The following is a 15,353-nucleotide window of genomic DNA, read 5'->3' on the forward strand; positions in this document are numbered from 1 at the left end:
CCTTAGCTGAAATTCGACTAGCAAAATCAATACGATAGTGACACTTATTCGTGCGTTAGGATTAGGGAGATCATGATGCATCTATCTGGTACATACCTTACTTTAAAAATCAACCAAAATGCCGGGTAATTAATCAATAAAATACATATTATTAGTTCTAATCTAAGAGGAGTAAACAAAAACAAAAATACATCAACATTATGATAAAAAAAGGAAATTAAGCAACGTGAGCAACGTAATATGGGAAATCTGTAACTTTGGTGATCTTTTTAAATGTTATTAGTAAAAGAATGCAAAACAAAATCAAGTTTAATGACGAATACAAATCAAACCAGTTTTAAATGTGACTTAAATTACGACGTAAACGACATTTTTCCACAACATTATATGTATGTGTAACAAGACAAAACAAAATAAACACGAGTTTGTGAAATATGCAATTTAACGCAAGTTGATGATCTTTTCAATATGATTCTGTCAAGCTGTCTAACAATTAGTTGTAAGCGCTTCAATACCAGATACCAGATACCATCAAACAAAAATCAACAAACTCAATTAAGTTAATGAAAACACAATTATATTTAACAAATCGTATATATGTATGTTTTATACAAATTTCAATTATTTTGATCGATTTCGATTTGATTTCTGAAAAACAAACGAAAAGTACCCAACCCTTGTAAAACAAAAACGATTTTAGTTTGCGTTTAAAGTAAGATAACAGCATATACAATTCATTTTTGTTCAATAAAAATATATTTAACTAAATATTCGCCCTGCCTTTTGAGTTTTATTCTGCTCTGCTAGAATGATTTCCCTTCTGAGAAAGTCATTCCCAAATGCCATCACCCAAACCAATCGCGTAGTCAGGTGCAAATCCAAGCAGGACAAGTGCGCCAGGAACGCCTTGATCATCCTGGCCCCGGGAGCTGAGGAGATGGAGTTCACCATATCCGCCGATGTGCTGCGAAGAGCAAAGGTACATTATCCACTGATTTGGAGCTTACCTTGGATTTATATCTTCTACTTTCCTTTCCTTTGATAAGATCAATGTTACAGTGGCGGGTTTGCACGGTTGTGAGCCAGTCAAGTGCTCCCGGTCTGTGGTCATCGTGCCGGACACTTCGCTGGAGCACGTCGTGACCAGGGGCGACTACGATGTGCTGGTCCTGCCCGGAGGATTGGCCGGCAACAAGGCGTTGATGAACTCGTCCGCCGTTGGCGAAGTGCTGCGTTGCCAGGACTCCAAGGGCGGCCTGATTGCCGCCATCTGTGCCTCTCCCACTGCGCTAGCCAAGCACGGAATCGGCAGGGGAAAGTCCGTTACCTCGCATCCGGATATGAGGCCGCAGCTGATGGAACTTTATTGGTACGTTCCCAAGCATTTTTCCTTACTTATTTAACTATTACTCACTCAGTTACATAGACGACAAGACTGTGGTGCAGGATGGTAACCTTATCACCAGTCGTGGTCCTGGAACCACTTTTGACTTCGCCTTGAAGATTACCGAGCAACTGGTTGGAGTTGAGGTTGCCAAGGAGGTGGCCAAGGCGATGCTCTGGCCATACAAACCATGAGGGAGCTGGAGGATAGCTGATCCCATATACATATATTTCATAGAAATAAAAATTTGTAGTTTTAAAAATACCTATATCCATTTGAACTACAATGACTCAGAGATAATCTGAGAAGGATATGCAGTTTCATAACTCGAGTTTACCCATATGGTTAGGAACTCAAACTAGCTTATTATGAACCAAAATGCGAGTAAATGAAACTTAATTGAATTAGTTTTTGGTTTCACAATATGAGCTGCACTTTTAAAGTTACTAATTATGTTATCAAACAACATTTTGATCATTATCCATTGTTCTTATAGGCCTGTTAAGATTTGTACCTATTTCCCCACAGTAACAGTATCCAAGTTTCCCACCCAACGTATACATAAGTGTTTCCCATTTCTCCCGCTGGCGCTTTATGCACATTTTAAATATGACTGTAATAGCGTGTGGTGTGACCATGCGAGGACAGTTGAATAAAACCAGCACACTGCGCGATTGCTAATGTATGGAAATAAAAGTAAAAGAAATCGTATCAACGGCTAGTTCGGCGAAACTCGGGAAATCGGAAGGTTCAACTTTGGGGCGGTCCGTGAATTTTTGCATTTTTGTGTGTTTTGGCGGAAAACGAAACCGTTATTGATATATTGGTAAATCGCAAACTGTAGCTACAACTATCTAGAGTTGGTAAAGTCGAAATGCGAGATATATTCTTTTTAAAATTCACGAGATAGGATCGTTGTTTGCGCCGTCGAGAGCACGTGAACCGTTTGTTGTTGTTGCTCCGCGCCCGTTGCACTTGCAGCCAAAAGCGTGTGTATGTGTGCGTCCGTTGCATTGTGTGAGTGTAGACGGGTCATTAAATCTGCCGCTTCTTTTGCTGCTGTTGTTCTTTTTGTTTTTGGGTAAATTGCACAAGTGTAACGGTTTTCAAGAAGTGCAACAACCAAAGCGACAGAAGCAGCAAGAACAATAACAACAACAGCAACACAGCCATGTAAAGTGTGTGTAACCAGAAACGCGAAAAAAACTGCAGTTCATTCAAACTGCAAACGAAATTGCCATAAATTATTGTTATAAGCTTTTGCGTTGCGTGATGGAAGGAATACAGTGCAATGGCAAATGAAAAGCGCTGCGAGCGAATTGAGAAAAATAGTGGAAAATATTGTGTATATAACAGTGAATAGTGAAAATTAGCATAGAGCAGGAGCGAAAAGCTAAAACCAAAAAAATAAATTAAAGCAGAAAACCAGGAAAATAGTGGAAGCGGCCACAACAAGAAGAGCTCAAGAAGAAGAAGAGGATGAAAAACGTTTGCTGCACTTACACACCAAACACACACACACACATAAAATACCCACCCTCTCTCTTTGCGTCCTTTTCCCTGCTGCCACTCGCCATCTCTCTTCAACAACCGCCGCCGCAAACGCAATCGCTCTCTGACATGCGCCCTCTCTCGCTCTCACCCAGTGCACTTTCCGTGCCCTTTTGCGGTGCTCCTTTTCATGAGTCACGAACAACCGAGGCGAGAATAAACCGTGTAAAATACGAAGAAATTGTGCAAAAAGTGGTGACAGTGCAAACGACAAACAGCCGAAAATTCAGCAAACTTAAGCGAAGTGCAATGTGCTAAATGCCTAAATGCCGAAAGTCGGAATAAAAGCCATTATTTGTTCCTTTTTGGGTGTTCCTTGTGTCTTCTTTTCCTCATTCGACGATTGTGTGAGTGGAATTTTTAAACCGACAGCCGCTGCCTTATGCTGCGGGGGCGGGTAAACAAATTAAATAATTTGTTTATAAAACTGTGTCAGAGCAAGAGTCATGTGTGTGATCCACAACCCGCTCCCTCTGACGCAGGTGCGTTTATCTACAGTCGTGCCTGCCTAACCCAAATTGACCATCCTTTGTTAGATAGCAATTTTTAAACATATACAATTATGGATTGCATTATTTGGTGCCCCTTAAAAATATAACCTTTGTACTTTTTTTTACAATGCTTAGTGGAAGAAAAACCTTTTGAAAACCCTCGATACACTCATAAATAAACTGGTTCACAACTGGGCTTTAAGAAAGCGTGAGTGAAACAGGGTAATGGGACCAGCCTATGCAAAAAGTGCGAAATTCCCCATAGGAAAGTTCCACTGTACGATGACTTAGTTGCTGGCCGGCTAATCAAAGCAAAGTCAGCACTATAATTTCGCACTCTCTGCCTTCCGCTCTTTCTCGCCTATCTGGTCCACTCCATCTGCTCTCTATCTATCTTTTTGTGCTATCTGCTAAAGCATTCGCCCTTGTGTTTTTTATCAAACGCTTGTTCTAATTAGCAAATGCTTTACTTTTTTGTCATTGTCTCACAAGCGTTTTTACATACATACATAATTATGAATTACATATGTATGAATGTACCGTTGCTGGAGAAAAATCGATAGTGAGGAGGGGCGGTCAATGGTTTTTTTTCTGAGTGGTGGTGACACATCCGTCACGAGTACCGTTCCTTTTTGTCCGTCCGCTTTATCATTCATTCAAAATCGCCAGGCTACGCGCATTACACACACGTCGCGTGCACACGTGTGCGTGAGCGCCTGACACTGACACTGACCACAGGTAAAAGAAGAGAGAGCGAGAAAGAGGAAGAGCGAAGCTTTGCACCCACCTCCCACTCTTTCGCTCTCTCCTCTTCCTTTCTTTCGCCGGTGCTTGCTGCTCTGTTTACAATTTCATTTGTTTTGGTGAGCAACCCCAAAAAAAAAAATGAAACAACATTTGGCGGCAGGCCCAATTTTCATTTCCCAAAGAGTTTTCCTGTTTGTAAGTAAACTCAATTGGAATAGATGGTTACATAGGGGAAGTTTTTTTTACGATCACCCTGTATTGCGAGCCTTCTTTTCAATTTGTTCATCCCCAATGCTGAAAGTTTTACATTATATTAACTATGAGTATATACAATGTATGTATGTATATGTACTTCATTAGTATCATTAGACACAATCACTCATGTTTTGAATCCATTGACTTAATATTTTTGCAAAAGGTAGATAACTTGGTTAGATTGCTCAAAAAATAAGCAGCTTTTCTCTCTTGACCTTTCTCAATATGATTTATGGCAAATAATAATATTTAGGTAAAACAATTTTTTAGGTAGTTTACTTTAATGAAACCATTTCTTAAAAAAACCGTTTCATACAATATGTACAAAAGATCTTAGGAAACATAATACCCTTGAGATAGCTCTAAGTTCTTAAAACGAATAGGGTTTGAACTAATATGCATATTTCGTTTTCATTTATGTAATATTCCTAATGAGTTTCCCGAATGCGCTTTTAATGCGTCCCAAAAGGATGAGTTGCGACACACCCTGTGACTTTACTACTACACAGTAGGCGGTAGGCGAGCATAGAGTATAATCAAACACCATCTTGGCTGGAATCGGAATCCGCCAAAGGGGTTGTTGCCTTTATAACGCTCGTTATTGCTGTTGTCTTAGTTTTTGTTCAAGTAGTTTTTAGTTGTTAGTTGTCTAGTGGTGATTGTCGGCCTGGAAAATGCACTCAAGCGTTGGGCCCCGAACAACTAGACTCCCCTTTCCCCGCAGGTTTTTCCTTCTGCCAGCTGCGTTCGTTTTTTATTGCTTACTGGGCCGTCTGACAAGTTTCAGGTTTCTGTAGTGTTTCCCTCGATTGGCAGCGACATGCACTTGGTATCGTCAGTTGGAAAACTCCACCGAGGTCGCGATTGCACTACAAAGTGGCCATCGGCCGTGGAAATCTAGATGTCTCCGCTGGGTGGAAATTCAGACACTAACGGAGGAGGTGTGTCCGCTACCATTACAGTTGAATCCTATTCCCTTAGATCGGGGTAATTGAAGGTGATGGTGGTAGTGGCATTAAAAACTTTTTAAGAAAGGATTTCGTGCCCTTTGGTTTCCAGCTAAGGTGTTGTAATGGTGTTTACAAAAGCATTAAGATGGCAGCGATAACTTTAATATGAAAGATTCAACGCATTTCGTTGCTGACCATGCTCATCCTTAATATTTCAAGAGTTCACCACTCAGAACATCCAATAAAGATGTTCCAGCACTTACTCTATGAAAGGTTAAAGTCCCGATTGTGTGTCAAATTGGTTTGGCTGCGCTCCATTAGCTAATGTTCTCACACGCCGTCGGGAAGCCCCAGATGCCAGCCCGCCTATCTGCGGTAGACATGGTACTTGCATCTCGGAACCCTTGTCGGGCCATATCTGGTGTGTGGCATCTGTGATAAGCGGGAACACAATGCAATCAACCGCTCGATTTCCACACAACAATAGCTAGCAGTTCCCCAGCTGAAAGAACTCCCAGATCTGCGTTCCACTCCGAACTGATCTTTGCCCTTTTGAGTGGATAATTAAAGTTGCGCCGGTCGTCGGGCGACGCCCACTAGGAATTTCGGAGCCTAATTAGTCGGCGATCGTCTGTCCATTTATCAATTAGCACACAAACTAACTAATGGAGCAGCTGGGCAGGGCATTTCCAGAAACCTTCAGAGCATGCCCCCAACGCCATATTAATCGATTTGAGTTCGAACTTGTAGAATATCAAATCAATTGAACCCGTTTAGCAATTTGACATGCAAATTTTTGCGATCTCCGATAGTTATACCATGACATAATCCCATAACAATAACCCTGTAGCAATGATCTAATTGAGCAATCAATGCAATTTACTTCGAATATGACTTCATGCCGCGTAGCCCGGGGCCTAGTTCCACATTTTATAAATCCGTCGCTTGCCATTGTTGATAATTAGACGATTTTTAACTCGATCGTTGTTCCCATGACAGCCCCGCGAACCCTTTTTATCCAGTTTTTTGACATTTGTTCTATTTTCTAGCGATGACGTTGTCAAACTTGTTTCATTCCCTTGCTCTTTTTTCAGTTTTTTTTCCGTTTTTATTTTTATCAACGTTTATTGTTTTGTGACTTTTGCGGTTGCCTGTTTATTGCCTTTTCAACTGTCGCTTAATTGACTTGGTTGTGTCTCGCATAATTCCACTTTGGTGAGTGGAACCCCATCCCATCCACGAGAGCCCTGTGAGAACTGGGGACACCTACGCGAATAAGTGGATTCCCATTCCGTCCAGAATAATTTCAATTCCGTTTATTAGCTAGCTCTCTTTCAGTTCCTCAAGCCCTTATCTCAAGGGCCCCCTCCATATCTTTATGGTGAAATGGAATGGCGCTTTGAGTGGCATTGGATCATAAATCGAGTTGTTGTTGTTAAGATAAAAGTGATCGCCCGGAAATAATGTGCTTCGGGTACAGGGTCTAATTGGCAAATATCGATCAACTGTTTGTTATTTGTGTTTAGCATTTTTTCCACACACTATATGATTTTCATGTAACAATAATGGGCATTTTAAAATTTTGTGTTTGGGTTCAACAAATTATTTGCCTACTATATTTGCTAATACTCATAAAAATTGAAGCTTTAAGCTTTTTAGACATACTTAAAACTGAAATAACAGCCATTTTAAGAGTCATCAATTTTAAAACTTGTTTTAAATTCCTATATATTTGGAAAAATTATGGCTGTAAAATTTTAGATGAGAGTTAAGTGACTAATAAAGTAAATATATATTTTTAAAGTATATTCAAATTAGAACTTATTTGCCGATTTGACGGAATTTTTGTCGTACTTCTAGTTCCAGAGAAACATATCTCTAAAAATATCGAAAAATTCCAAGTTTGTAAATTTTTGTAAAATCCCCCTATGACTCCGTTGAGAGATTAGGTTTCTTACGAGGCATTTCGCTGGCACTTCGTCAAGAAGATACTGTCTAGACGCTAGATACATTCTTTTTGCATTCCCATGCGGCAGCGGCAGTGGCAGCCTGCTAATTCCTTCATTTGCACAGAGCCCTTGGCCTTCGGCAACCTTAGTTTGCTCACTTTTTGTTTGACCGGCGCCGCACTTGTGTTATTTTTACTGTCACAACAGCTGCTGCTTTTGGTATGCTCACCGCTCAGTCGGAGGGCATCGGGCTACAATCGACTGGCTCTTTTCGATTTCGTTTTCGTTCGCCATTTATTCGTTCAATTTGCGCATCTAATTTGCAAGTTTAATGCCGAGTGGCTTTGTTCAAATTAAGACTAAATGTGGGTCTGCCGCTGTCTTACACGCCGGAAGGGAGGAATCGTAAATCAGTCGTAGAAGCGTAGATATAGAAGGTCTCCGATTAGATCAGCGTCATGTTCCGTTTCTCAGGTATAAGGAATCTGTAAATTTAAGTGGCCCAAACAGCCAATTTACAATACTACATGGTTTAGAAGTAGCTATACCTCTATTTTTCACTGAATATTTAATTTCATTTCCATTATAGACAAGAACCAAGAAACATGAAGATCTTAAACTAATTAAATTTTAAAAGAATTTTGTTTAATAGAGAAAATGATATGAATATGTTATCTATGGGGCATTTATCTTGTCATATCATATCAAAAATTAAGTTTGGCTTACCATCTTGTAACATTTTGTTATACTTTACATAAAAATAAAGTAAAAGATACATATTTTTAAGATCTTTTACACGCAAGAGAGCAGTTTCGTGGGCGCCGTGAAACTTATCAAGTCATGAGCGCAATCACAAAAACACTGCCTCGCTTATCTCCTGGCGACTGATAAGCAAACCGAATCACGCACATGGAAAAAAGGTAACCACATCGGCTGGAACACCAAAATAGTAAACCCCAATATTTTCTCGCCGCTCGTATATCGTTTGATAACTCTTTTTATTCAAAGGCCGTCAGTCAACCTGTTGATTGCCCGCAGTTTGAGAGCCACTGAAGGTAATCTGATCAGGAGCCCCGCGCACGTTCCACGTATTCCCCATATGCCCTATATGCCGCATTCCAAATTTAGTCGCTCGACTGGCATTTATGGAGCGATTTTATTTAACGCTCCACATTGTACAGTTAGAGTTTGTTTATGTGCCAGCGGCACCAGCTGATAAAAGCCCGCAAGTCGTCGATCCCACGCGGCATTTGCCAATCGCCAATACCCAATAATAATTCAATTTAGCAGCGATAATTGGCAATCGAGCCGTGCTGCAAAACAGTTACGGACATTCTAATAGCACTGCAAAAATGCTTCGCCTTACAAATTAAATACCTCTACGTTTTTTCTACTTGATGGTCTTGGTTTGTAGGAAATTCCACTGCTATCTCCGTTTAATGAGTACGTTTTACACGTTCTAACTATTTAAAACACTATTGTTTAAATGGGAATTTAATTTCTGATTAATTATATCCAATTAACGGAACTAATTTATTTGTAAATTCGAAGAAGCAAGAAAATATGACTTCATGAGTATAGAAAACGCAATTTGGTAGTTTCTACAACTTTACAATTGAAATTCCTTTGATATATTTTTTTTTACAAACTGAAGAATTCTTTGTTCTATATTGTTAACCCCATGTGTTTTTTGCCAATATAAAAGGGGGAGAGAGACAGCGAAGTATAGACGGAAAGAAAGAGAGACTTAAAACCAAGTCACAATAACGGGCCAAAAGCAATAACAATTCTAGTTCTTCTTGTTTTTTTTATGGCTTTTGGCCAGCTGCATACGAATGCTCTGCTCTGCTTTTACTCTCTGCTGCTATCTCTCTCCCTCCGCCACGCTTTTTCTTCCTTTTCATTTCCGGTATTTAAACTTTGCGCATGCGCATTCTCTTCTAACTGGAAAAAACCGGTCGCTCTCTCTTCCTTCCATCTCTCTTTGCGGTTTTTGTTGACATTTTGATGCACTTCCCACTCAAGCCCACACACACACACACATAAAACTACGCTTACTGTTTTTGTTCGTTCGTTTCTTTTGGTGGTTTCTTTAAGGTGCTATTGCTTTTGCTCTATGTTTCCGTTGCAAATTCGATGTGTTTCTACTTCGAAAAAATAGCCGAGGCACAGTCATTTTAAAACTGTGCCATGTTATCAGCAGTTGCTTTCATGTATATTTTTATACATTTATGGCTCATTGTTTTCCGCTTAATTTGCCAATGACCTACTGTGTGCAAATGAGAGCACACCGATAAGGCGGTGGAAATATCCCCCTCTTCCTCCTTACCCCCTTTTAGAATCCCACTACCGACTAGTTTACCCATTAAATATGCAAAAAAGTGTGTGAATGCAGTTAAAACTTTACTTTTCAACCAGCCTAAAAGTATGCAGTAAAATACAATAGCGCGCTTTTTGAATTTCTGAAATTACAATGCTGCTTCTATACTGAATAATTACACTTCTGCTTTATCTAATTTTGGTTAAAAAATATTTAAAAAGAGGAAATTTTGGGCGCACAATAAAGTGAAATAACAACATTGTAATCTAAAAACGTACCAAAAAACTCCGGAAATAGTTTTTAAATAGGCGATTCATAATATTTTCTTACTAAAATAACATTAAAAAACTAAAGTTCGTTTTATTTTTGTTTCTATTGCAGTTTAAGTATTATAATTTAGCAAATATGTTGCTAGCCAAATTTTAGTTAGCTCAAAATTAAGATTAAGTACAGGGAAACTCGAGTGCAATCAAAGTAAACACAAGAGGCTGCCGCAGCACTAACACATCCGTAAAAACTCGGAAAACTGCGCCATCCGTTCTCCGTCCTCCGCACCACGCAGCCACAAGAAACGGCAACAACACGGCGTCCCCCCGCAATTACGTCCGCTCGCGCTCCACCCCCCAGTCGCCCCACTCCCCGCAGGCGGCACTCCTCGGCGGCGTCGGAGGCGGTCGATCCCACGGAACCCACGGATCCTCCCACCATCATCACCATCATCCGTACCACCACCATTCGCCGTCACCATCGCCATCCGCACCATCGCCGTCGTGCCCCACGTTGCAGTTGCAGCCGCGATTGCACCAATCGGAGCAGCAGCTGTGCCAGCGACGCCGCATCTATGCGTCCACGGGGAGTGCCGCCAACATCATGATGGATCGCGAATCCCTTAGCGAATGGGCTAAGGACAAGCCGCTCAGCATCCTGCAGCTGGATCCGGCGGATCGTGCGGTTCTCCGCATAGCAGGTGAGTGCCCTCGTTTCAACCGTTTTTTTTAGGTACTATTTAACCGAGAAAGCGCTACAGTGGTCGCTCATTTAGAAATTTACCTTAGAAATTTAAGATCGTATTAGAATAGCCCAACGAGCGACCCCTGTAGCTGATGATTGGTTAAACTGCCAGAAGTTTGTGTACAAATAAAATTTCAGCTTAACTAAAATATAGCCAGCGAACACTGTACCGCAATTGAGGTAATCCCCGGCTGATAGCTCCATTTAAATGGCAATATGTTGCGCAAATATTTGGCCAACCCACCGTGCCCCACACACCCACCGGGCCACCCAACGGTTGAGCACCACCACTCGGCGGTTCATTGCACTTGGCAGGCGGCAGTGCTGGCCAAACTGTGCTCGCATTTCCACTCGCCTCTCAGCCATTTTGCATCGTCGACGCAGCATTATTATGCGCTAATTCCACGCTAACGGTTGCAGCCTCCGCCCAGCCGATCTCCCCTGCATACTCCCGGTCTGTCTATATAGCCATCCCCATAACCCGTCCCTGTGCCAGCTTTGCCGTTTTGTCTGTCAGTCACTTGTAGTTCTATTTCTGTTCCGCCAACGGAGTTTCTGCGGCCCACAGAACTATGTATGTGTACTAGATATATTCCCCCAATCTCCCTCCTTTGGCACTTTTTGCAATGGCAACTGAAAAATCGAAATTTATGTCGCCGTCGCAATGCCTGAGGGCATTGTTAGTGCCGCACAATAATCAAGTAGAAAGGCTAACACACAAATGGAGGCACACTAGAATGCGATGTCTATTGAATACTTGTCGCATTGTGCCCAGGGTATGTCTATTATAAAGTTCTGACGGTGAGCAGTTCAAGGGATTGTCGAGCGGTGAAAGAATCTCGGATCGCAGCCCACGGAAATAAATTACATTTAGATCAGTAGCAACATGCGTTTTCTGGTTCATTGAATATTGGAGTTATCAAGATTTCAGCGATTCGCGGTTCGATTTTGGCGTTTCTAAAGTGCAAAATGCAAAGTTTGAAAGCTTATGAGGCTGAAGGGTTTTTTTTAATCTCTTTTTAGATGGTATTGTCAAGACCTCAACAACTCCGATACATAAAACATTTAATCTTACTTCAGATATAACACTTCCAGCATGACAATGCACATGCGTCAGCGTTCAGTTGTAATTGCTTTCAATTGAAATTGATTCGATAAGTAAGAAACGCCCAAGATCGTCAACGAAAATGAAAACAAAACTCGTTTTACCTTAACGAGCTTTGCGTATGTGTGTATATTGTGGAGATATTTATAAATTGAGATTGATGTCTGGGATTAAGGCCTCCAGAGAGTAAAACACCTCCACAAATGTTCCCTCATGTTCCCATTCCATAGTCATATCCGAACCCAAATCCGATCTCACATGCGAAATGAAAAGTTTTTCGCCCGACTAATGGAGTTTTTCGCTTTTTTTGTACAGAGTTTTGATTTTGGTCCATGTAATTCTCGTTGTTCGCCGCTGAGTTTTAATTAGCCCTGAGCCAGTTAGCCCACACACAATTTGGCCAAATGCATGTAACGGAAAGCGGAAAACTTGCCCACAAACAGTTGCCAGCTCCACGAAAAAGGGGAAAAAAAGCGTATAACTATTGCTTATAAAGAGTATAACGCCCCCTTAATCGCATTGCTTTGGATAAGCTGAAAGATGTGTTAATGCCTCGATTAAATAATATTTGCTTACGGTCTTCTGTTTACAATTGTGCTTTGTATGTATTTTTAAACTTTTACTCTTGCATTTTGATTTCAATTTTCTCACCTTTTGGCTACGCCTGCGCAAAGTGAACCAATTTTGGTGTTTGAATATTTGGCCGTTTGCATGTGGGCATGAAGCAATATTTTTAGTTTTTTGGCCATGCTATAATACGTTAAAGCGAGCCATTTTCGATTTCGTTTTCGGATTACTTTGACAGCATATTCGACAGCATTTATTTTTAGATGGGTGTTATCACCTGGCCTGTCCCATTACCATTAATCGACAGCGTCTTGATGAAGTGCTTGCCTCGTTATCGCGTTATCGTTATCGAACTTTTCAGTTAGTTTGTCAATAGGCTTGGTCAAAATCGCATCGCGAATTGTAGAGGGGGTGCCGCCAATCCCCTGGATCGCTGCATCGTACAGATTTCATTAATAAATCTAGCGAGTGTCTACGTTCTGTGTTTATGTGGCGGAAAACTATTGATATTCTAAGCACATTTACGTACACGATCGGTTTTAATGGGTAAATTAGCCCGGCAACAGGCGGCGTCCGTCACCGGAAGTACAGTTGCCACAAGGAAGTCAGCAGAGTTGTATTTTAATGATCTATCTATTAAACTAGGTCAAACTGTCTGCGTTTCAAAGAAAAGTTATTGGGCAAATAGAGCTTTGAATTTCAGAAATGTTTATGATAATTATGCTCAATAATCATCAAACATTAAACCATTTTCCAATTTCCCTATTGTTTCCCAATAAAAATCGTTTGTATTTTTATCACACGAAATGGTTGTTTTTATTTTTGGAATTTTGAGTTGTATCTGGAAGTTAAAGATACGCCTACCGACATAACACGATGTTGTTAATTGAAAACTGATAACTGTTTCTCTGTTCTAGACTGTTTTATTCTTCAATTGTTACCCGTTTCTGCTTCTGTTTCCTTGCGACTTTCGGTGTATGGTACTATTTCGTATTCGCATTCTCTGTTTTCGGCGATTCTGCTTTATCGTTGTGGTTTTTTAATTGTCGTTATGTATTCTGGTGTCTCCATATCGTTCTGCAGCTGTGTATCTATATCTCGATGGGCTGTGCCTGTGTTTGTATAGATATCTCTAATTAGTTTTCAATTCAATTTGCATTTCGCGTTCGTTATGTTTCCCCACTCCCCATATCTTTATCTCTCTATTTCCAGCGACTGCTTTCGGTAATTATTCGTCTTAAGTTATGACTCTTTTAAATGTTCTGGAATCTAATGACAGAAGTCTGATGACACATCTGAATGTATCGGTGATGATTGGATGATCTTTAGACGAAATGATAGAAGTAAAAAACTTGTTTCTTTTCAAACATTATATTGGTTTGTCGGATAATAGTATGTTTACCAACTTAATTTCTTTAAAAAACTTTATCTTAGTAATGTGACTTTTAAATGGCAAAAGTAACGACCAAAAATGGAGTAGTGGCAGAACAAAACTGTAGCGCTTAAAGCCAAACAAACATCTTGATTTCCTGGCTGGCAGGTGATACTTGTGAATCATATTCACACGCACATGCAGTAAATATCTTGGTATCTAACTCCCCCAAGGCTACAAAACGCCATATGGCACCTTTCCCAGACAATTGTCTGCCCATCCCCGGGTGCCTTTTGCTCCCCCACATCCCCAATACAGCCGAGAAACTCTTCTGACTCATTAAGATAAGCAATTTTGTGTGTCAATTTGTCAACTCCAAATGAGAAACCAAAACTGTGGATCAAAGCGAAGGACCGACAAAGCACTTGAATAAAAATAAAATCTATATAAAAATGTACGCAGAGGCACACTTGTACGAAATATTTGTACACAAATATTTAATTACGCTACTAATTGCCAGTGACGATCAACAGCCACGAAATGAGACACTCGGACTATGCGAGGTCAAGATACTTTATCGAGGGGGAGATATATACACGTATAAATATAAATGTATACTCGTATTTATACTCCGCAGATGTTGTGCAATGTTTTTATTTCGCTAGATCAAGTGGCATTACTTTTTAGCTTCAGTGGGAGTTTCATTCAAGGCGTTCCTGCTTTTGTGGCTTTCACAGAAATTGCAATGATCTCAGCTCCAGCCAATATCAATTTATGGATATTTATGACCTGTTATATATATCACAGCGATGTTTTTGCCGATATCTGTGTGGGTGGAGTGACCATGACGTCACTGCTGCGAAACAAGTTGGCCTTTGTCAGCAATCGAGCAATCATTTAAATGACATTACACGCGAATAAAAGTGAACAGCAAACCAAGTACACTTTGAAAACAAAGCGTCAATGCTGAGGGAAGTACTTACATTAATTGTATGCGAAGGTTTACACTCACTTTTTTTATGTGATATATGATAAATAATAATGAATCAAATAATCATTTTAGATTTACTATGGATTACAAACACATTTAATAGTTCTGGAAGTTTATTAATTTCCATTCCCCCCTCTTCAGTTAGGATCTTTGTTTCCAGTGTAAGAAACGCCCACTACTTGGTGCTGTAAACCAGTTTTACTTTTTCAGTTGGGGGATGGGTAAAGGCACTCACTACTGGGGACTGTCTGCCTTCAGTGGGTCACCCAAACCCATTCCATATTCCATAAAGGAGGGCCCACGGGGCAGGGCACCCTTGAGGTGATGTGAGCTTACACGAATATTCCATATACCATTGTTTTTTCCCGTTTTGCCACCTTTGTTTACAAAGTCAGCAAAAAAGGGAATCAGTCAGTCAAAAAAAGGGGGGGAAAATGTAACTTTTCAATGGTATTGGTGAAGTTTGGGACAGTGGGGGAGTCCACTTAGCCGGCATTCCATCCTGACTTGTTTACACTGTGACTGTTCACAATAAGCCTGGCCAAATGCCACATTGACACACATATCTTTCTGGTTATTTCGAGAGTTGCAAAAACTTAATGCCGGATAATGTCTCCATTCGCAGCAGCCGAACCTTACAGTTTCAGAGCGATTTAATTT

At 40.6% G+C, this 15,353-nt stretch overlaps 2 protein-coding genes and 1 long non-coding RNA gene across 12 annotated transcripts in view; 2 read left to right on the forward strand and 1 right to left on the reverse strand.

The window, feature by feature from the left end:
• The first annotated feature begins 808 nt into the window (after positions 1-808).
• On the forward strand, positions 809-1,648 carry LOC6529891 (protein DJ-1alpha). Its single transcript, XM_002090812.4, has 3 exons — positions 809-979; positions 1,047-1,369; positions 1,419-1,648. The coding sequence occupies exons 1-3, from the start codon at positions 809-811 to the stop codon at positions 1,576-1,578; spliced, it is 654 nt and encodes a 217-aa protein (XP_002090848.1). The 3' UTR covers positions 1,579-1,648.
• Positions 1,649-2,128: 480 nt separating this feature from the next.
• LOC6529894 (microtubule-actin cross-linking factor 1) overlaps positions 2,129-15,353 on the forward strand; it is a 75,257-nt gene continuing 62,032 nt past the window's right edge. For 4 of the 10 annotated variants that reach the window (XM_015196986.3, XM_015197017.3, XM_015197013.3 and 1 more), the window contains exon 1: positions 10,040-10,614. In XM_015196986.3, the coding sequence (XP_015052472.1) occupies positions 10,518-10,614 (97 nt within the window). In that variant the 5' untranslated portion in view covers positions 10,040-10,517. Of the gene's footprint in view, positions 2,402-10,028; positions 10,615-15,353 lie in introns of those variants that run through there. The other 6 variants (XM_039372755.2, XM_039372756.2, XM_015197006.3 and 3 more) reach the window with 4 other exon arrangements.
• LOC120321120 lies at positions 11,170-12,484 on the reverse strand. The gene is made up of 2 exons (XR_005560687.1): positions 12,415-12,484; positions 11,170-12,296 (listed from the first exon to the last, which is right to left on the reverse strand). It is a non-coding gene; the product is annotated as an uncharacterized LOC120321120 (long non-coding RNA).

Source organism: Drosophila yakuba, chromosome 2R (genome assembly GCF_016746365.2).
Source record: "Drosophila yakuba strain Tai18E2 chromosome 2R, Prin_Dyak_Tai18E2_2.1, whole genome shotgun sequence".
Classification (NCBI taxonomy): domain Eukaryota; kingdom Metazoa; phylum Arthropoda; class Insecta; order Diptera; family Drosophilidae; genus Drosophila; species Drosophila yakuba.